This window comes from Leopardus geoffroyi, chromosome D4 (genome assembly GCF_018350155.1).
Source record: "Leopardus geoffroyi isolate Oge1 chromosome D4, O.geoffroyi_Oge1_pat1.0, whole genome shotgun sequence".
Lineage (NCBI taxonomy): Eukaryota > Metazoa > Chordata > Mammalia > Carnivora > Felidae > Leopardus > Leopardus geoffroyi.
Genome location: NC_059342.1, coordinates 44,142,468 through 44,165,825, shown reverse-complemented (window position 1 = coordinate 44,165,825; position 23,358 = coordinate 44,142,468). Strand labels below are relative to the sequence as shown.

Genomic DNA, 23,358 nt, shown 5'->3' with positions numbered 1-23,358 from the left:
ATCTCTCTACCCCTCCCCATTCATGCTCGCTCACTCTCTCTCTCTCAAAAATAAACATTAAAAAAATAATAATAGTAATAAAATAAAATAAAGTCACTGCTGGGTAAAAGTTCAAAAATATAAAATAACTTTCATATGAGTATTAACATATCTGTAAGGCTGCTACTACATTTAACAGCAGTTGAATAACAAGAATCTTTACAATTCCCTAAAATAACAAATACTAAAACAAGAGGAGTATAGTATTTTCCCCTGAAGCAAGACTCTATTTTTCAAAGACTTTAAAAACTGGTGGCCTCATTATAAAAACCAATCGTTATGGGGCGCCTGGGTGGTTCAGTCGGTTATGCGTCCGACTTCGGCTCAGGTCATGGTATCGCAGTCCATGAGTTCGAGCCCCACGTCGGGCTCTGTGCTGACAGCTCAGAGCCTGGTCCTGTTTCAAATTCTGTGTCTCCCTCTCTCTCTGCCCCTCCCCTGCTCATGCTCTGTCTCTCTCTGTCTCAAAAATAAATAAATGTTAAAAAAAAAATTTAAAAACTAATCGTTAGATAATACTGTAAACCCAAGAATATATAAATTGAAGAATTATGCAAGAGTGAGGAACCACCTAAACTAAATCATCAGGTTTGTTCGACTAAGATAACTGACTATATAGTAAACATAAGCAACATCTTTGACTTTTCATAATTAAAGATCTCCAGTTTCAGATTTCTCAGGGAAAAATGGGGGAAAAATTTAAAAGAAATTCTTCATAGAGCTAGATGACAAATACAAAGAAATTTATTGTATCTTAGTACACATTTCTAAGAACTTGCATCGTGAATATTTTGGCGAGCAATACCAAATAAAAAATATTTTTCATTTCAATAAAAAGTAATTATATTTTCAATGCCACTCACCCTGTCTGTCAAACAATGAATCAACAGCTGTGGCTTTATTTGAAGGAGCCTCTGTGATCGGTCTGAGATATGTTCTATATCCTTTTAAAATGGATGCCATAAAACGCAAAAATGCCTCTTGAATTTCCATTTCAAGTTGTGTCATCTTTTTTTGCCAAGAGAAATCTGCTTCAATCGGAGTCATCTCAATTGCTGAACTTTCCTGAGTTTTTCGGTGAACTGACAAATGAAGAGAAAATAGCATTTTATATCTAATACAAGTACTGATTAAATAATTAAGAAAACCGTCAAAATAAAACTCATGACTTCCTGAAATTCCTCTCTCCATTCGTGTAAAGGATAGTTGGCAGGTGCTAACAGGGAGACTCAAGCAGATAGGACATAACATGCTCAAAAATCATGAACCAAAATATTAATATCTTAGTACTGAAATTTTGTTTCGTAATGAGATTCCTTTTAAGCAGAGCAGAATTTTACTTAAATTTATGAATATTCTCATATATGTTCTTTCATTAAAAATACTCCTTTTTCCTCACATTCACCTGAAGATAGCTGGGGATACAACTTCTTTAAGGTACTAAGCAGATTTTTGCATGGCTTTTTGGGAAGCTGCTTCCAATTCATGTTCTTCTTTTCATCTGATCTATTAAATAAAAACATAATAAAATCTGTTATAATCTCTTTTTATTTAGCAAAATTCTTATATCAAACTAAAAAAGAAAATGGAAAGGCTATTTTTGTTCAAATTACAATTGACACAGATGGTCTAAATAAGTGGTTTTCAAGGAAGCTCTTTGTTTTAAGTTTTTATTTATATCCTAGTTAGCTTCCACAATGTGGCCTCTTTTCTCCCTCTAGTTGTGCAGTTTGTTCTCTCAGTCCTCAGTTCAATTTCCTGTGTGTGGAGAATGATTTGGTATTTATCTAGCTGTGTACAAGGGATGAGGCAACCACAGGGGCCCCCAGTACTCTGCCATTTTAGCTTCTCCTCCCTCACGGATATTTTCTTTACATTTCAACCAACCTTATGCAGATTTGGTGTCACCCTAATGCTCTAACACAGATTTTCAGAAAAGGCTGGAGTTATGAATTCAAGACTGAAGTCTTGCTTCAAAAGTTAAATTTTAGAATCGTAATATTTTAAGTGACAAACTTAATTGATACCTCAAACTACCTATTAGAAGCAAATCTCAACAAACATCAGAGAATAATATATAAAACATATTCTGACTACAATTCAACTAGTTAGCATTTAAGGAAAAAAACCTTCGAAGTTTAAAAGAACACTTTCTAATTTTTTTCATGTTTATTTATTTACTTATTTTGAGAGAGAGAAAGAGCAGGGGAAGGACAGAGGGAGAGGGAGAAGGAGAGGGAGAGGGGGAGAGGGGGAAGTGGGAGAGGGAGATGGGAAAGAGGGAGAGAGGGGGAGAGAGGGGGAGAGAGGGGGAGAGAGGGGGAGAGATGGGGAGAGATGGGGAGAAAGGGAGAGAGAGGAAGGGAGAGAGGGAGAGGGAGGGAGGGGGAGGGAGGGAGAGGGAGGGAGAGGGAGAGAAGAAGAGAAGGAGAGAGGGAGAATCCCAAGCAGGCTCCACACTGCTCACTCCCAAGAACCATGAGATCATGACCCTAAAATCAAGATTCAGACACCCAACCGACTGAGCCACTCAAGCACCCCCAAAAGAACACTTTTAAATAATGCAGGACTGAAAATATTTTAATAGAAATAAGAATCATTTAAAACTCCACAAAGATAAAAGGCTATATACATCAATGAACAACAATGCAATTTATGAACAACAATGCAAACATTTTAAATTCTTAGAAAATTTAATCTGCTAGGATGTAAAAATATAAGATGATGTTTATTTCAGGAATGTAAGGATTCTTCATTATTGATTGATTTATAATGTAATTTACCACACAAAAAATAAAGGAGAAACAATGCATATCTCAATATTTATACAAAAGTGTTATAAAATTCAACACCTACTTAAAAGGTTTTTTTTTAATCATTATGTACAAGTGGGAGGTGTAAGTTCCTTCATTTATTATTAAGCTATCAAAACCCGAGAATGGGACTAGCAAACCTTTTCTATAAAAGGTCAGATATTAAATATTGTATTTTGAGGACCACAGGGCCTCTGTCACAACTTCTCAAATGTATCATTACAGCATGAAAGCAGCCCCACAGAATATGTAAATGAGTGAATTTTGTAATTTTAGTTACACAAACAGGCCATGGGCCAGATGTCAATTCTTGCTTAAAGCAGTAATCATAATAATAACGAAGTGCTCAAAGCATTCCTTTTAAAATTAGGAAGGAGACAAGATACCAGCTATGACTACTTCTATTCAATACTACGTTAGGATCCTAGCCAGAGAATTAAGACAAATTTAAAAATATGTAAGGACTGGAGCGCCTAGATGGCTCAGTCTGTTAAGTGTCCGACTCTTGATTTCGGCTCAGGTCATGATCTCACGGTCATGAGATCCAGCCCAGCATTGGGTTCTATCTGCCCTGAAGATGGAGCCTGCTTCAGATTCTCTCTTTTCTGCTCCCTCTGCCCCGCCTCCACTCACAATTGCTTGCTCTCTCAAAAAAAATACAATAAACAAAAATATGTAAGGATTGTACATGATGTGATTGTTTACAGCCAGAAAACTGAAGAGAATCTACAGACAAAAGAGAATTCAATTAAGCTGCTGTGAGGCAGACTACTACATGAAAACCAACAGCATTTCTATACTGCAGCAACTAACAGAAAATGTAATTTAAAATACCATTTATAGTGGCAAGAAAAAACACACCGTATTAGGAATTAATAAGTCTAACAAAAGGTGTGCATAGTCTTTATGGAGAAAACTGCCAAGTCTATTAAAAAAATGTAAAAAGATCTATGTAGTATAATTCACAGTTGTCCGAGTGACCAACTTCAGCTCAGGTCATGATCTCACAGTTCATGAGTTCGAGCCCTGTTTCGGGCTTTGCGCTAATAGCTCAGAGCCTGGAGCCTGCTTCGGATTCTGTGTGTGTGTGCGTGTCTCTCTCTCTGCCCCTCCCCAACTTGTGCTCTGTCTCTCTCTCTCAAAAATAAACATTTAAAAAAAAAATCGATTTCTCCACAATAAAATAGATCCTTAAAAAATTCAAATCTTGACCACTAAGGAAACAGCCTAATATTATCCTATATTCTGACTAAAGTCATTTTTTAAAAGCTTACATAAGGATTTTGAATTAAAGCTAGAAAGCATATCATCTCTTGAGCCCTGAAAGCAGTGTTTATCCCTTTTTTTTCAAATCCATCTTTCTGCCAACACTGTTTTCAAAATATTATAATGTTGAACATGTTCTTTTTCAAACTTTCCAGGATTCTGATACCTGCCTTCATTGAGAATCATTGTACTAAATGTGAGAATTTATTATCAATCTTAAAAAATACCATGTTTCTAGATGTTTTCAAAGAGCTGCAACAACTACATATGGGGGGTAGGGATACAAATGGGAGAGAATATAAAAAGAATCAACTTACACATATAACATGTTTGTATCCAAGTCAATGCAAACAACATCTTGTGGTGGGTCATGAAGATCAAAATACCTGGAGTCAACTCCAACTATAAATGGTAAAGGTGCACTAAGCACTGCCGCCAGTGACAGAGGACAAAGGGGAATGTACGGGCACTGCCACTGAAATGGAAAGATCATCTGGGAAAAAAGCGTTAAAAAATTAACCAAATTTGAAATTTGCAACAAAAGGTATGTAATTAACTAATATTACTGAAAGTGACCATTAAAAGCAGTACAGTCTAGTTTCTTTTATCTTACACTTCATTCCAAAAACGAAATGACTATAAAATATTACTAAGCAATACCATGAACCAATGTGATTAAATCCTCACACATGACAATTATCACAAGCACAATAAAAATGCTAACAGCTCTTTGCATGTTAATTCTTCTGATGCCATACAAAACCCACATCCAACATTTTTTTGGAAAAAGTCAAAACAGAGAGAGAAAACTGTCCCCAAAACTTATAAAACAAACTCATGATCTTTAACTCTTATGCATTTCATCCATCGACTAATTTTCAAAATAACCTTTGACTAAAATCCAACTAAAAGCTCCAAGGACTGAAAAAAATTAAATTGATTCTCTTGAAAATGGCAATAGTCAGCTAAAAATTTCAACAAAAAAATTTCCTACTCAAATAAACACAAAATGATTCAACTTCCATGAAGCTTGGCATCTTAAAAAAATACCAGTCAATATAAAACATATCTTAAGAATCTATCAGCTTTTTACAAAGCTATACTTTAATTGTATCATATGTGCTTTAAAAAAAAAAAAGTTTCGATAAGTTAAAAAAAAAGATTAAAATTTTAATTACCAGCTAATATGAAAATTCTAATCACTGATGATAAAATTTTTCCTCCTCTACTATAAAAATCCTTGCTATATACCTTATCCACTTATCACTCACCCCAAAGAAATGCCTATAGCATTTATTACATCTGCCAGTTATTCCAGATAGTTATTTAGAATTAGGATTTTATCTTCAACCATTTATTTACTTATCAAATATTCCAGCACTTAGTTTGAGCCAAGCACTGTTCTCGATGGGGCTAGAACACTGAGTAAAACAAAGAGTGCTGCCCTCGTGAGGTTTATGGTGTAGAAAAAAAGTCAGCAAACTTTTTCTGTACAAGAAAGATAGGAAATATTTTAGGCCTTGTGAGCCATATGGGCTCTCATAAATATTTAACTTTGTCTCCATGCATGAAAGCAGCCATGGGCATTGTGTAAATAAATGGCCTATGTTCCGGTAAAACTTTATTTACAAAGACAGGTTGCAAGCAGGATTTGACCAGTGGGCCATAGTTTGCCACCACCTGGTCTAGCAGATAGAGACAGAAAATCAACAGAGGACAAAATAAAAAAGTATATATATCCCATATCAGGAAGTGCTAAGTGCTATGGAAAAAGAAAAAGTAAAGCCAACTTAAGGGCATTAGAGTTCATAATAGGAAAGAGGAGAGTAGGTTGTATCATTAAATAGGTCAAACAAGTTAAACCTTATTAAGAAAATGACAACTGAGCCTAAACCTGAAGAAGGTATGGGATTCAGCCAATGGGACATCTAGGAGAAGGGTGCTTTCAAGAGAAGGAACGGCTAGAGCAAAGGCCTTAAGTTATGGGCCTGCCTAACATGCTTCAGGAGTAGCTACTTGCTCAAGCAGAGTAAGCAAGGGGGCAGAGTAGCAGGAAATGAGATCAGAGAGCAGTCAGAGAGAGCCACTCCCACAGGACCTTGCAAGGACTTCAGACACATTCAGTAAAAACATGTTCTATTCAACATATGTTACACCTGCAACTATGTAAAAATTTTTTAGGGATGCCTTGGTGGCTCAGTCGGTTAAGTGTCCGACTTTGGCTCAGGTCATGATTTCGTGGTCCATGGGTTTGAGCCCCGCGTCAAGCTCTGTGCTGACAGCTCAGAGCCTGGAGCCTATGTCAGATTCTGTGTCTCCCTCTTTCTCTGACCCTCCCCTGTTCATGCTCTCTCTCTGTCTCAAAAATAAATAAACGTTAAAAAATTAAAAAAAAAAATTTTTTTTTTAATTTTTTTTTCAACATTTTTTTTGGGACAGAGAGAGACAGAGCATGAACGGGGGAGGAGCAGAGAGAGAGGGAGACACAGAATCGGAAACAGGCTCCAGGCTCTGAGCCATCAGCCCAGAGCCTGACGCGGGGCTCAAACTCACGGACCGTGAGATCGTGACCTGGCTGAAGTCGGACGCTTAACTGACTGCACCACTCAGGCGCCCCCCAAAAAAATTTTTTTACAACAAAACTATCTAACAGCAAAATGTGACACCCTTGTATTCACCTTTGACCTTTTACAGCTCAATCATAAATAGGGGCATTTTTACAAATGGAGCTCCATTAATTCTTTGATATTCATTCTCCTTTTGAAGAATTTATCCTCTCATCACTCCTTTCCATTTTCTCTTTAATGGTTTTGCATGCATTTCAGGCAGTTCTCCAACATCACTTACACAAATTTCATGCAATCTTGCATTTTGCATAAGAATTCCAATTTCACATTACAATTTTTCCACCTGTTCTTGCACTGTATTGCTGAAATCAATCAAGAGACTAGGCCACAAAGATTCTGACAAAGGAACGTAAATAAACACTAATGTTTTATGAGAAGCAGTGGGAACTTCATAAAACTGGTCAGTTTATTAACAAATATTTTCATGTTATAATGGCTTTTGCTTTCATATGCAACTGTGGAGGTTTGGAAAATTAATATGCAATGAGGATATATGCCCCCTATAAACTATCTCACATGGTTACTATGTTTTTCAGTCCTAGTAGCATTTCTCTGACCAGATTAAGGTCTCAGAGACATACCTCATTTGCTGATTTAACAGGTGTTTATTGGATGCTTATTCCTTGTTATTTAGCTGTGGTAAGTGCTGAGGACACAAGGATAATAAAGAGACTAGGTATTTATCCATGAGAGTTACATTCTTAAAATGGAAGACAGGACAGTCAACTATTTTAAATTAAATATGTAATGGAAAATAAATTTGGAGAAATGGAACACCCAAAATTCTACACTATGATCTATAAAGCCTATATGATCAGACCTTTAATTGTAATGGGAAGCCATCAAAACACAGAGGACTCGATTTAATTTTATTTATGTTTTACCTAATAGGTAAACATTAGTACATTATCCTATTTCACAATCACTTAGAATTTCCTATGTTATTGGCTCACAGTGATTAAAAGTTAAAACTGAGAGTAATTAAATGTGCAATTCATTTGCATAATTTTGGGGCAGATGAAATTGATCACAGCCTCTCATTTAATACAATAAGCTTCATTCACAAGTTTACTATTCTATAATCATTTAGATTCTCTGAACCACTTAAATATATGAAAAATCAGAAATTAAAATTTTGTCTCTAACAGAAATCACTTTATTTCTTTATACTTACTATATCTCTTTGCCGCTCTATTGTATTTATGTTAAACTTTTACTGGTAATTTCAAAGTTGCTTTCATTGAAGGAAATTTCCCTTTAGAGTAAAAATGTCCCACCAGTAATCCTGTACTATAAGGAAAATTCTATACTTACAGCTACAACAGCTTCAGCTACTCCAGTCAACACAGCTGGCCTAAGAGAATGTAGCAGAATCTTACTCTCAAGTAAAACAAAGAGCAGCAGTGTTGCACAATTCTCAGGACCCAGATTCATTAACAAGGTGCTAAAGTTGGCTCCACTAGGAGAAAAGAAAAAAAGATGAGGAACTATTTTGCTAAAATATGTTAAGATTTGCTTATAAACTATCTCCTAAATATTAACAGACTGAGCGTCTAATGTTAATTTCAAGTCCTGATGTAGTTATCACTGAGAAGTAGCAAATGTTTCAGTCTCAACCTTTAGTAATGAGAGGAGAGTTTATCAGGGAAGATTTTCCCAAAGAACTACCATTTGGAGGTGGGGCTGGGGAGAAGCCAACACATGCAAAGGCAATGAGGCAAGAAAAAGCTACCGTGATGTCTGCAAAATTGAAATACACCTATTGTGACTAAAGCATAGTAGGGAAGGGTCAAAAGATTATGTCAAAATAGAAATGACACAAATTATATTTACATTCTCAAAAGAACACCTGGCTGCAGTGTGGATAAAGAAATGAAGGAAGAACAGAAGGATACCAGTTAAAAGGTTAATAATGAAGTTGTCCAGGTGAGAGATCATGCTATCCTGGACTTCTGATGCAGATAAACAGAACATAAGAGATTCGAGACATTTGGGGAGGATAAAATCAGTTCACTTTGAATATTTAGCTACAAACTGGATAGAGGGGATGGGGAAGAGGGAGGTATTCCCCACACCCAATCTTGCAACTCTCTTAAATATTCCATTTTTAAAATGGTGAATGGCCCACCATCCACCCAGCTATCAAAGATAGAAATATGAAGGCTATACTAATGTAAAAGGTAACACTTAACTTTATTAAAATATTTGCAAGCATTCTGCTCCAAGTGAATGAATATCATTTTAGATACCATTAATAATTACCTTAATGGTAAAGGTGTAGAAACTGGCTGTGATAATATTAATGCATCATGGACTGAAAGCTTAAAAAAAAAAAAAAAAAAGATGAATTAATCAAGCCAATCTTGAAACCTAAATATTTACATCAGGTAAAACAGAAAATAGTTTAATAGGCAGACTGACATAGTTTTGGAAATGTAGTAAGCTATTAAACAATAGCTGTATTTACTCAGAGGTATTATTTTAGGTCTTTTAAATTAAATGGTTAATTCAACTGAATTTGGATTCAGTTAATTATTTATAATAGTTATCTTTAAATTATGGAATAATTGCTTTTTAAAAGCTTGAAGTTTATTTACTCTACAGACTGGTAAGCATATGGCTTGATTACTATATATTAATACTTTCTGAACTGAAGTATATACTTGCTGAACTGAAGTACATTCAAGATCAACAGTATTTGACTTAACGCCACCGTATCACACATAAAGTTGATAACATCTTAGAAAAAATTTTACAATAGCTTGCCTCTACGTATCAATGATACTCAAAGTGTCAGTCTGCAAACTGTTAATTGGCCCAGGAAAAGATAGTATATAAATGGAGAGCAAGCCATTTAGAAGCTTTTACAGCAATAAGACGCTGCTCCCACATCCAAGTATGTGATCAGAGGACTCATGTCTCTGGACAGGGTACAGACATGTTCATGTCTACACTGGTCTCACACGGTAAGGTGCAAATGGAACAAACTGTATACTTATATAGGTCTGCCACTGATTGGAAATAAAAAGAAACTGGTCATTTAACATAGAAAATGTGAAGACCACTACAGACTATTTCACTTTTTCCCCTCCAACCACAAATCACTTTATATTTAATATTCATTAGTTGCTCTATTTTAATTACATTATTAAAATCAGCTACATAAATGGCATGCACAGGCCAATGGTGACAATGTCATGAATCAAAGATTATAATTATGCGAATTGTGTGCACCCAGATAAAATATAAAATACAGGAGATTCCAGGCCTTTATGAACACATGTTGCTCTGCCTCAAACTCAAGGGGCCACAGAATTGACTCTGCAATGACGAGAATGAACATAATGCAGATCTTCCTCCAATGGACTTGTTCTGATTACCTGTACAAGGATTCTTGGTCTTTGTGCTGAAGGAAAAGGGATGTTTTGCATAAAGTGTGAAATATGCCTAAAAAAAAGGTGAAATACAGATCATAATTACTTTTCTAAAATGCTTAGATTTTAACAAATTCTAAGTATATTAAATATATTATTAGATATATCATCCTAGATCTGACAAAGCCACTGACCTAAAACTTATGCTAAATAAATATCCTTAGCGCAAATAAATGTACTCATCCCACTAAACTTCTGAAATGTACAATGTATTTCCTGATTAAAAGTCCATATTAATATACCTTAATATTGCAAGGAAAATAAGAGTAACACAAATATACTTTTCATGAAAGAAGCTTATTTTTATTGTTCTGATACCAGTGCCAGTACGGTGAGCAATTCTGATACAATACAATTTAATCCTAATAAGTAATTAATATTAATTAAATAGTAATTTAGTCAATATAGTTCTTTTACTGTAACTCTGAGCAAACCACTTGCCTCTCTATTTCTCCACCTACAAATAATGCTTAAGTTTCTTCAAAGTTTTGAGCTCTTAGGAGCCACTAACATGCAACTGAGAAAAAAATATTGATCACATAACCTGATTTTATTTCCTCAAACTATTCATAGAACCTCAATTTTTCAAAAGGATGCTAACTTGTCCCTAACATTAAGTTTTATTTCAAACAATTTTAAGTTAATCTGAAAGCTAAAAGTTAAACCTAGAACTATGAACTATTAGTTTGTCATTCCAAGAGTACAGCATGAAAGCTGAACCCATATTTCTACACCAAATTGTGGTAAGTTTAAGCACAGCACTTTACTACTTTCTTAAGATGCGTTTTGAGCAGCATTATTTTAAAACCTATAGAGAACTGCCCTACCCTTCTACTACCTAGTATCCTTCGCTGATATTCTTTCTGCTGTAATGTGAAATTTCTGAAATTGTATGAAAAATCCATGTTTATGCACACTATAATACATTTCCACCAAGCTCTGAACATGCCCAGATTTGTTAGGAGGATAAAGCATTTACTACAATCAACAAAAGCCAGTGTGCCACTAGAAGTCTGAAAAGATGTTTTTTTTTTTTTAAATAATCTCTGCACTCAGTGTGGGTCTTGAACCCATGACCCCCAGATCAAGAGTAGGATGCTCTACCAACTGAGCCGGTCAGGCGCCCCAAGATGTGGTTTTTATAATTTTTTTTTTCAACGTTTATTTATTTTTGGGACAGAGAGAGACAGAGCATGAATGGGGGAGGGGCAGAGAGAGGGAGACACAGAATCGGAAACAGGCTCCAGGCTCTGAGCCATCAGCCCAGAGCCTGACGCGGGGCTCGAACTCACGGACCGCGAGATCGTGACCTGGCTGAAGTCAGACGCTTAACCGACTGCGCCACCCAGGCACCCCAAGATGTGGTTTTTAAAAGGCAGCGGCTCCACATATATTCTTCTTGCTTACAACAGATTTCCATGACAAAGGGAATTACAAATCAAGTGGAAAATAAGGACAGTCTCTCAATACTAAAACCCAAACCTCACTTCTGGCATCAATTAACTCACCCTTCTTAATTTCTTAATTTCTATATCAGTTTTGAGACGCTTTATAGTTAGAACCTGGAATGCCATTTATATGGTTTGGGTTGTGTGTGTGTGTGTGTGTGTCAATAGTTATTTTTCTCTTCGTTATTAGAGAATAAATAGGAAGAACACAGACAATACACTGTATAATGAGTTCCTCCTCAGCTGAATCTTCAAAAGATTATTATTTGATCATTCTAACTACCACTCCTCAGTTTTAAAATCAATGACTCAGGTGTAGAAGGGAACAAGTAAAAAGTAAGGTGACTGTGGCTCTTCTTCCCTTTCAACGTTTTTGCTTAAGTCAGGTAAACAATGAAATGTACACATATACAACCAGCTTTTCTACCAGACATCTTTCTAATCATCATACATACTTTTCAATGGGAAGAGGATGTGGTCCAGACACAGAAAGTTTGTAGATAAACATGAGAAATTTTCTAAAAGCTTCAAAAAAAGGCCAGTGTGAGAGTAAACAAATGCATTTGTTTGAATTGATGGATTTGGAGACTACTTTTCTCTCCACGGGAGTCAAGAGGCCCAGCTGCATAAGCTGTTTCTCTGTCAGAAGTTCCCGAGAATAAGGTTCATAAAACTGGATGGCAGCTCCATATACCTACAGAGTAAAACAGAATTCCATTACAAGATTTGAGTTTGCTTTTAAAAATTTCTCTTTATCTCTCAATACAAAAGAAACACTAGTTTAGAGGGCATATGACAAATGATAAGAAAAATCTCAAATACTGCTGATGGGAATATAAAATGGCACAGCTGCTGTGGAAAACAGTTTGGTGACTTCTCCAAAATTTAAAAAAGAATTACCATATAATCCAGCAATTCAACTAGTAAGAATGTACCCAAAAGAATTGAAAGCCGGGACTCAAACAGATACTTGCACACCAATGTTCACAGCAGCATTATTCACAATAGCCAAATGGTGAAAACAACCCACTGTCCACCAACAGATGAATGGATAAAACATGGTATATACACGTGATGGAATGTTATTCATCCTTAAAAAGGAATGAAATTCTGATACTGCAACATGGATGAACCTCAGAAATATTATACTAAGTGAAATAAGCCAGACACAAAAGGACAAATATTATATGATTCCATTTATATGAGCTACCTAAACCAGGCAAATTCATAGAAATTAGAGTAGAGATTACCAGGAATCAGGGGTAAAGGTGGAGGAAGCTGCTGTTTAAGGTAATGAAAAAGTTCTGGAAACAGTGATACTTTTCTTTTATAAATCTTATAACTATTTAGTCACTATATGTATAAATAGCCATGTATATGTGTATGTATATGTGTATACATATATGTATATATATATGCATGCACACACATACATATATATATACACATACAGACACACACACACACATATACACGCACATCACTACACATACAGTGTGTGTGTACTGCATTAACCCTTATCTTTACAAATACAACACTCCCAGATACAATTATTTCAATCTCAGAGATTTTTTTTTAAGTTTATTTATTTATTTATTTATTTAGAGAGAAAACAAATGGGGTAGGGGCAGACAGAGAGAGGGAAAGAGAATTCCAAGAATTCTGACACAGAGCAGAGCCTGATGCAGGGCTGGAATCCATGAACTGTGAAATCGTGACCTCAGCCCAAATCAAGAGTCAGATGCTTAACCAACTGAGCCACCCAGGAGCCCCAATGATCTCAGATTTTTTTTTTTTTTTTTTTTTTTTTTACAAACAATATGACAAAGGCTTCTCAATGAGGCCTTGTTGTTTTCTACCAATCACAGTAAATTTATTTTTTTTTAACATTTATTTATTATTATTTTTTAACGTTTCTTGAGACAGAGAGAGACAGAGCACGATCAGGGCAGGGTCAGAGGGAGAAGGAGACACAAAATCTAAGCAGGCTTCAGGATCTGAGCTGTCAACACAAAGCCCGACACGGGGCTCAAACTCACAAACCGTGAGATCATGACCTGAGCTGAAGTTGGACACTTAATCCACAACGCCACCCAGGTGCCCTCAATCAAAGTAAATTTAGTGACTCTTACGCATTTGAAGATCTTAAAATCTTCATTTGTATTTATTGCTTTCAATGAGATAAACTGTAAATAATTATTAGCTAAAGACTTACCTTAGTTGTAAGCAACCCAGTTAATAGAGTATTGGCATTCATTCAGTGCATATTTTACTTACATTCCAGACACTATGCTGGATACTTAAACTTCATTATTAATGCAGTGGTTTTAAACTTACAGCCTACAGATGTGTCCTGTTTGAGCCACAAGAGTCAGCTTTGGTTAGTTATACTTTTCAATAAACTATTTTATCAAATTTCCTGAGAGTTTTTAATGTTTACATTTCTACTATATTCATAGTTTTACTTTTTATTTCCTAATATTGTTTCTTGCCATCTTTTTATTTTAAATTATCATTTATGTCATTATTACTGCTTTATACATGTTTTGAATTATTGGTTATTAAAAATAAAGCATATGCATGTGTTTTGGAAATTATACACACTCACTTCCCTTGGGACATGCTCAGGAGTGTAACTGCTGAGCCACAGAGTTTTCTCTTCCATGCTGATAATGCAGAAGTTCTTTATATACTCTGGGTATGAGACCGTTGTTGAATATATATACACACTGCATTATTTTCTCCCAGTCTGTGGCTGCGTTTTCACCTTTTTAATGCTGTCGTTTTATGAAGAATTTTTTCTATTCCAGTGAGGTCCAATTATTCATCTTTTATGACTAGTACTTTTTTTTAATATAACATACAATGTTATATTAGTTTCAGGTGTACAATAAAGTGATTCAGCAATTCCATATATTACTCAGTTGCTCATCAAGATAAGTGAACTCTTAATTTCCTTTACCTATTTCACCTATACTCCCATCCACCTCCACTCTGATAACCATCTGCTTGTTCTCTACAGATAAGAGTCTAGTTTTTTGGCTTGTCTCTTTTTTTCCCCCTTTGTTCACTTGTTTTGTTTTTTAAATTCCACATTATGAGTGAAATTATATGGTATTTGTTCTTTCTCTGACATATTTCGCTTAGCATTATACTCTAGATCCATCATGATCTAGATGCATCATGTTGTTGCAAATGGCAGGATTTCATTCTTTTTCTGGCTGGACAACATTGCACTGTGTACAATGTGTACACACACATACACACACACACACACATACCACTTCTTTATCCACTCATCTATCAAAGGACACTTGGGACTGCTTCAATAATTTAGCTACTTAAATACTGCTGCAGTGAACACAGGGGTGCATACATCCCTTTGAATTAGTGTTTTCGTACTCCTTAGGTAAAAACTCACTAATGGGATTACTGGATTATAAGGTAATTCTATTTTTAATTTTCCAAGGAACCTCCATACTGTTTTCTACAGTGGCTGTACAGTGTACATTCCCACCAACAGTGCAAGAGAGGTCCTTTATCTCCACATCCTCACCAACACTTGTTGTTTCTTGTGTTTGATTTTAGCCATTCTGACAGGTGTGAGATGAAATCCTGTGGTTCTGATTTGCATCTCTCTGATGATGAGTGATACTGAGCATCTTTTCATGTGCCTATTGGCCATCTGTATGTCTTCTTCAAAGATATGTCTGTTCATGTCTTCTGCCTATTTTTAAATTGGATTATTTGTGGGGCTTTTTTTTGTTTTGTTTTTTTGTTTTTGTTTTTTTTTGCTGTTGAGTTGTGTAAGTTCTTTATATATTTTGGATACTAACCCTTTAACGGATGTCATTTGCAAATATCTTCTCTCATTCAGTATGTTGTCTATCAGTTTTGTTGGTTGTTTCCTTTGAAACAATAAAAAACAAAAAGTTTTCATTCTGATGTAGTCCCAGTAGCTTATTTTTACTTTTGTTTCTCTTGTCTCAGGAGACCTATCTAGAAAGATGTTGCTATGGCCAATGTAAGAGAAATTATGCCTATGCTCTCTTCTAGGATCTTTATGGTTTCAGGTCTCACATTTAGGTCCTTAAATCCATTTTGAGTTTATTTTCATGCATGGTTAAGAAAGTGATCTAGTTTCATTCTTTTGCATATACCTACAGTTTTCCCTACACTAATTGCTAAAGGGACTTTTTCCCATTGCATAGTTTTGCCTCCTTTGTCAAGGAATTGACCATACAGTCGTGGGTGTATTTCTGAGCTTTCTATGCTGTTCCATTGATCTGTGTGTCTGTTTTTGCATCAGTACCATACTCTTTTGATTACTACAGCTTTGTAGTATAACATGAAATCTGGAACTGTGATTATCTCCAACTTCATTTTTCTATTTCAAGATTGCTTTGGCTATTCAGGGTCTTTTATGGTTCCATACAAATGTGAGGCCTGTTTGTTCTAGTTCTGTGAAAAATTCTGTTGGTATATTGATAGGAATTGCATTAAACCTGTAGATTGTTTGGGGTAGTATGGACATTTTAACAAGATTTGTTCTGGGGCGCCTGGGTGGCTCCAGTCCGTTAAAGCATCCGACTCTTGATATCAGCTCAAGTCATGATCTCAGTTTGGGGGATCAAACCTTGTGTCAGCACAAAGCCTGCCTGGGATTCTCTCTCTCTCTCTGCACATGTATGTGTACATACTCTCTCTCTCAAAATAAATACATAAATATTAAGAAAAAAACAGTATTTGTTCTTCCAATCCAAGAGCATGGAATGTCTTTCCATTTCTTTGTGTCGCCTTCAATTTCTTTCATCGATGTTTATAGTTTTCAGAGTACGGGTCTTTCACCCCTTGGTTATGCTTATTCCTAAGTATTTTATTATTTTTGGTGCATTTGTAAATGGGATTTTCTTAATTTTTCTTTTTGCTACTTTTTAGTGTATAGAAATACAACAGATTTCTGCACATTTTGTATCTTTCAACTTTACTGAATTCCATTATCAGTTCTAGTAGTGTTTTGGTGAAATCTCCATTTTATATATATAGTGTCATGCCATCTGAAAATAGTAAAAGCTTTACTTGTTCCTTGCTGATGTGGATGCCTTTTATTTCTTTTTGTTGTGTGTTTGCTGCAGCTAGGATCTGCAAATACTATGCTGAATAAGCTGAGATAGTGGACATCCTTGTCCACTGACCTTGGCGGAAAAGCTCTGTTTTTCCCTGTGGGTTTTTCGTACAGGGCCTTCATTATGGTGATGTATGCTCCTTCTAAACCTACTTTGTTGAGGGTTTTTATCACAAATGGATGTTGTAATTTGCGCCTATTGAAATGATCATGTGGTTTTTAACCTTCCTCTTACTAATGTAATATATCATGTTGATTGATTTGCAAATATTGAACCACCCTTGCATCTCTGGAATAAATCCTACCTGATTGGGGTCAATAATTTTTTTAATGTATTGTGGGATTTGGTTTGCTAATATTTTATTGAGAATTTTTACATGTATGTTCATCGGAGATACTGGCCTATATATTTTATTGGTAGTATCTATATAGTTTTGGTACCAAAGTAATACTGGCCTTACAGAACGAATTTGGAAGTTTTCCTTCTTCTTCCTCTTCTATTTTTGGGAAAAGTTTGAGAAGAATAGATACTAACTCTCTTTAAATGTTTAGCAGAATGTGCCTGTGAAACCATCTGGTCCTGGACTTTTGTTTGTTAAGAGTTTTCTGATTACTGGGGCGCCTGGGTGGCTCAGTCGGTTAAGCGTCCGACTTCAGCTCAGGTCACGATCTCGCGGTCTGTGAGTTCGAGCCCCGCATCGGGCTCTGGGCTGATGGCTCAGAGCCTGGAGCCTGCTTCCGATTCTGTGTCTCCCTCTCTCTCTGCCCCTCCCCCGTTCATGCTCTGTCTCAAAAATAAATAAAAAGTGTTAAAAAAAAAAATTTTTTTTTTAAAGAGTTTTCTGATTACTGATTCAATTCAATTGAAATGCTTGTAATCAGTTGGTTCAAATTTTCTGTTTCTTCCCGATTCCATTTCTGGAGGTTATATGTTTGTAGGAGTTTATTCACTTCTTTTGGTTGACAAGTTTGTTGGCATATAATTTTTTGTAATATTCTCTTATAATTCTTTGTATTTCTGTGGTGTTGGTTGTTATTTCTCCTTTTTCATTTCTGATTTTGCTGGAGTCTTCTTTTTTCTTCTTTTTTTAATGAATCTGGCTAGAAATTTACAATTTTGTTGATCTTTTCAAAGGACCAGCTTCTGGTTTCGTTGATCTGTTCTGTTTTTTTTTAGTTTCTATATCATTTATTTCTGTTCTAATCTTTTTTGTTTTTAATTTTTTTTAATGTTTATTTATTTTTGAGACAGAGAGAGACAGAGTGCAAGTGGGGGAGGGGCAGAGTGAGAGGGAAACACAGAATCTGAAACAGGCTCCAGGCTCTGAGCTGTCAGCACAGAGCCCAACGCGGGGCTCGAACCCATGAACCGTGAGATCATGACCTGAGCTGAAGTCTGACGCTTAACCGACTGAGCCACCCAGGCGCCCCAATTTCTGTTCTAATCTTATTATCTAATCTAATCTTCTGCTGGTTTGGGGTTTTTTGTTTGTTCTTTTTCTAACTCCTTTAGGTGTAAGGTTAGGTTGTTTGAGATTTTTCTTGCTTCTTGAGGAAGATCTGTATTGGTATTAAACTTCCCTCTTAGAACCTCTTTTGCTGCATCCCAAAGATTTTGGACTGTTGTGCTTTCGTTTTCATTTGTTTCTGTGCACTTTTTTATTTCTTCTTTGATTCTTTGGTTGACCCATTCATTGTTTAGTGGTACCATGTTATTTGAACTGCATGTATTTGTGCTCTTTCCAGTTTTTTTCTGATGGCTAATTTCTAGTTTGATTATGTTGTAGTCCAAAGGGATGCATGGTATGACTTTGATCTTTTTGAATTTGTTGAGACTTGTTTTGTGGCCTAATATGTGATCTTTTCCAGAGAATGTTCCATGCGTACCTGAAAAGAATGTGTATTCTGCTCTTTTAGGATAGAATGTTCTGCATGTATCTGTTAAATCCATCTGGTCCAATGTTTCATTCAAAGCCACTGTGTCCTTACTGATTTTGTTTCAATGATCTGTCCATTGTTGTAAGTGGGGTGTTAATGTACCCTACTATCATCGTGTTACTATTGATTAGTGCCTTTATGTTTATTACCTGTTTTATGTATTTGGGTGCTCCCATACTGGATGCATAAATATTTACAATTGTTATATCTTCTTGTTGGATTGTCCCCTTTATTATTATATAGTGCCCTTCTTTGTCTCTTGTTACAGTCTTTTTGTTTTAAAGTCTATTTAATTTGACATAAGTATTGCTACACCTGCTTTCTTCTGACATCTATTTGCATGGTAAATGCTTCTCCACTCCTTCACTTTCCATCTGCAGGTGTCTTTAGGCCTGAAATGACTCTCTTCTTGGCAGCATACAAATTGGTCTTCTTTTTTTATTCATTCTGTTACCCTATGTCTTTTGAGTGGAGCATTTAGTCCACTTACATTCAAAGTAATTATTGTCAGGTATATATTTATTGTCATTTTGTTACTTGCTCTGTGGATGTTTTTGTAGTTCTCTCTATTCCTTTTTACCCTTGCTCTCTTCTCTCACAGTTTTCTTTCTTTGGCAATACAGATGGATTCCTTTCTCTTTATGTTTTGCATATCTATTACTGGTTTACAATTTGTGGTTACGATTAAGTTTAATATAACAGCTTCTGCATATAGCAGTCTATATTAAGTGGATGGTCGCTGAAGTTTGATCCTATTCCTTACTCCTCTCCTCATCACATTTTAGGAATATGGTATCATACCTTACACCCTTTTATTTTATGAGTCCCTTGACTGATTTTTACAGATATACTTATTTTTACTGCTTTTATGCTTCCTACTTTTCTTACTTTTACTTATGGCCTTTCCTTTCTGCTCAGAGTCCCATTTAACATTTCTTGTAGGGTTGGTTTAATGGTCTTTAAATCCTTTAACTTTTGTTTGTCTGGGAAACTCTTTATCTATCCTATTCTGAATGAGAGACTTGCTAGTAAAGTATTCTTGGCTGCAGATTTTTCCCATTTGGCGCTTTGAATGTATCGTGCCACTCCTTTCTGACCTGCAAATTTTCGCTGAAAAATCCATTGAGAGCCTATAGGGTTTCCCTTGCACATAACTGTCTTCTCTTGCTGCTTTTAAATTCTTTATCACTACTTCTTGCCACTTTACTATGTGTCTTAATGTGGACATCCTTGGGTTGATTAAGTCGGGGTTTCTCTGTGCCTCCTAGATCTGGATTTCTGTTTCTTTCCCCAGATTCAGGAAGTTTTCAGCTATTATTTCTTCAAATAAATTTTCTACCCCCTTCTCTCTCTTCTTCTGGTATCACCATAACAGGAATGTTATTATGCTTTTAGAGTCATTGAGGAGTTCCATAAGTCTATTTTCATTTTGCATTTTTTTCTCTCACCTGCTCAGCTTGATTACTTTCCATTACTCTATCCTCCAGGTCACAATTTCATTCCTCTGCTTCCACTAGACTGCTATTTATTCCACCTCGTATATTTTTAATTTCAATTTTTGTGTTCTTCATCTCTGAACTGTTCTTTTTTAACAGTCTCACTGATGTTAGCCACTCTTTTCTCACAGCTAGGGAGTATCTTTGTGATCATTACTTTAAATTCTCTATCAGCCCGGGGCGCCTGGGTGGCTCAGTCGGTTAAGCGTCAGACTTTGGCTCAGGTCATGATCTCACGGTTTGTGAGTTCGAGCCCCGCGTCGGGCTCTGTGCTGACAGCTCAGAGACTGGAGCTTGCTTCAGATTCTGTGTCTCCCTCTCCCTCTGCCCCTCCCCTGCTCACTCTCTGACTCTGTCTTTCAATAATAAACGTTAAAAAAAATTTTTTTTTTTAAATCTTTAAATTCTCTATCAGGCCTATTACTTATCTCAGTTTCACTTAGGCCTCTTGCTGTGGTTTTGTCCTGTTCTTTCATTTCATTTGGAACATATTCCTGTTTCCTCATTTTGTCTAATTCTGTGTCTATTTGTGTGAGGAAACTCACTTAAGTCTCCTGCTCTTGAAAGCAGTGGGTGGACCACGCAGTTTTAACAAGGTGCGCACTGGTCCTCTTCCAGAGGGGACATGCCTCCACCACCGTAGACCAGCCCTGGTGATCTGCAAAGCACGTGTTCGGCGGGAGGGTGGTGCACACAGTGCCCGTAAGTTTTGCAACAGCCCTCTTCCACAGGGGACGTGTAGGCACTGCCAAGACCAGGGCCAGCTGGGGCTGATCTGCAAAGGCAGGGTGCTCAGTTCTAACAAAGTATGTGCATCCTCCATAGGATGTAACCAGCCATTGCCACCAGGACCGAAGCCCCACAAAATGCAGTGTCAGGAGACTTGGAGTTGGCAAGGCTTGTGTTGGTCTTCTAGGGTAAGGGACTTATGGCACCAGGGCTGAGGCAGGCCTGCCTGGGAAGGCAGAGTGCAGTATAAGCAATTTTGATAGTGAATAGTTCCCATAGGTGGCTGTGCAGTTTATGCTGGGAGGTGGGGAGGGAAATGGCACCAGTCAGCTCCTTTGTTCCTGGAGAAGTCCCTCAGGGAACCCTATCCCTCCAGGATAACTCTCCCTCCCCTACGCCCCAGGCGTTTTTCAAACTGCTGCTTCAATGCAGTATCTCTGCAGGCTGTTTGTTGTGCTGTCCCTCTAAGGGTGGAGACTCAATTTCCAATCACTCTCCCTGCTCTCCTAAAACCCAGCCTGCTGATTTTTAAAGTTCCAGGCTTTAAGTCCCATTGGTTATAAGAAATCTTGAAATTTCTTTCAAGAAATAAGAAACTCATGAAATTCAGCCCCTCTGGTGTTCAAAGCCAAATATTATGGGGCTTCATCTTACCCACACAGGCTCCCAGGTGTGAGGTCTCTCCCCTCTCCATGCTGGTGATGTCCCTCTCTCCCACAGACAGTCCTATAGGTCCCTTTTGTTCCCAACCACTTCTTTGCCCTTCTTACCCTCTTCTATGCGGTCTCTTCTCAACATTTAGTTGTGGAGTTTATTCTGGCAAGCTGTTTTCTGGGTTATTTACACTGATATGAGTGTCACCTAGTTGTATCCATGGGAAGAGGTGAGCCCAGGATCCTCCTACTCTGCCAACTTTCCTGAAGTCTGGCTAGTACTTTCTATATGCTGTTTAAACGATCTTTGCTTACTCCCTCTATTTTAATATATTATTTGTCTTCTGATCCTCAGTGACAACTGAGTGAGAATCCTGATCCTCAGGATATTCATTAAATATCCACTAGTCTTTCTGATTCTATCCTCTACATTTTTAAATTCTTTTCTGTTTTTCTGTGCCACATTTGAGGTAACCTATCTTGCACTTCATTAATTTCCCCTTCATGTATGTCTTATCTGCTGTTCAAACCACTTGCTGAATCTTTAATTTTAAGGGCTGTATTTTTCATTTCTAGACACCTAATTCTGTTCTCAGGCTGTCTATTCATTTCACAAAATATACTGTTCTTCTCTGATTCATTTGAATCAGTCCAATTGTATATTCAGGGTTTTTTTTCATATTGTCATTCTATCATTTCGGCATCCTCAGGATTTAATCCAGCTTTGTACTGTGTCTTGTTGATTCTTCCTATGGAATTTACGTCTTCTAACTTTTATTAAATCTTATCTTGAAGCTTGAGTTTTGGGGGTATCTCTCTAGAAAGACTTTGTATCTGCTTCTGTACAAGTTCCAGAGGTATCAGCATCCTGATGCCAATTGTCATGTTGACTTCTCACCTTGGGCATTATGGTATAAATTTAACCCAAAATATATCATGTCCAAATAATCCTAACATTCAAATAAACTTACATCAGATTAATCGTTTTATGGAATTAAAAACATGGGACAAAACAGGTTTAATAAAAGAGGAAAAAAATCTACCTTTTCAGCAGAAGAACCTGTCAGAACAAAAGTTGAAAAAACTGGAAGTGGATATTTGGTTTGAGGATCCCAACATTCAATAGTAGCTCCCATTGGAAGGCAGAAGAGAGGTACAGATTCTGAGAGTGGAAATGACTCATAGTCATCTTCTGGATATCTAAAAATTAAACCTTTTGGAGAAAGAGACAATAATAAATTTTTAAATAGTTACTTTTCCATAAATTATATCTGATACATATTAATAGGATATTTTAATAGCAAATTTCATGGAAATATTTATGTGTGAAATTTCAAAATAAATTTTTCTCTTGCCATATCAGAAATTTAAGTAAATTAACAAATTTACCATTTTTTAAAAATTATGGACTTATAGTTCATTATAACATTAAAATGTATTGAATATACAAGCTAAAACTATTCAACAGGATCACCAACCTCAATGTATTCTCTTCTACATACCACAACATCTTATGGAGAGTGGTAAGGAACATAAAGGAAAATTTACTAACTACTTCAGTAAAAAATTCAGGGAAGGAGTAAGTGTTATGAAATAATGCCAAGGCAACAGAAATTATCAGAGCCCCTAAACTCATCTTGAGAGAGAAGCAGTATAAAAAGCATTCAACATGAAAAGTAAACAAGACAGAAATCTTGTGGCTGAATACAAAGTATGTGAGACCAACAAAGCAAGAGCAGGGGGCACTCTAGCAAGCATAACAAAGCCCCTTCAGAATAAAGTAGCTATAA

At 36.4% G+C, this 23,358-nt stretch overlaps 1 protein-coding gene across 7 annotated transcripts in view; it reads right to left on the bottom strand.

Annotated features, from left to right (window-relative positions):
• The window catches only part of DENND4C (DENN domain containing 4C), a 124,218-nt gene that overhangs the window by 52,892 nt on the left and 47,968 nt on the right, over window positions 1-23,358 (bottom strand). For 4 of the 7 annotated variants that reach the window (XM_045469359.1, XM_045469360.1, XM_045469362.1 and 1 more), the window contains exons 5-12: window positions 22,612-22,781; window positions 12,083-12,321; window positions 10,126-10,192; window positions 9,008-9,066; window positions 8,060-8,204; window positions 4,436-4,611; window positions 1,445-1,545; window positions 903-1,121 (exon numbers count right to left, since the gene is read on the bottom strand). In XM_045469359.1, the coding sequence (XP_045325315.1) occupies window positions 903-1,121; window positions 1,445-1,545; window positions 4,436-4,611; window positions 8,060-8,204; window positions 9,008-9,066; window positions 10,126-10,192; window positions 12,083-12,321; window positions 22,612-22,781 (1,176 nt within the window). Of the gene's footprint in view, window positions 1-902; window positions 1,122-1,438; window positions 1,546-4,435; window positions 4,612-8,059; window positions 8,205-9,007; window positions 9,067-10,125; window positions 10,193-12,082; window positions 12,322-22,611; window positions 22,782-23,358 lie in introns of all 7 variants that reach the window. The other 3 variants (XM_045469357.1, XM_045469358.1, XM_045469361.1) reach the window with 1 other exon arrangement.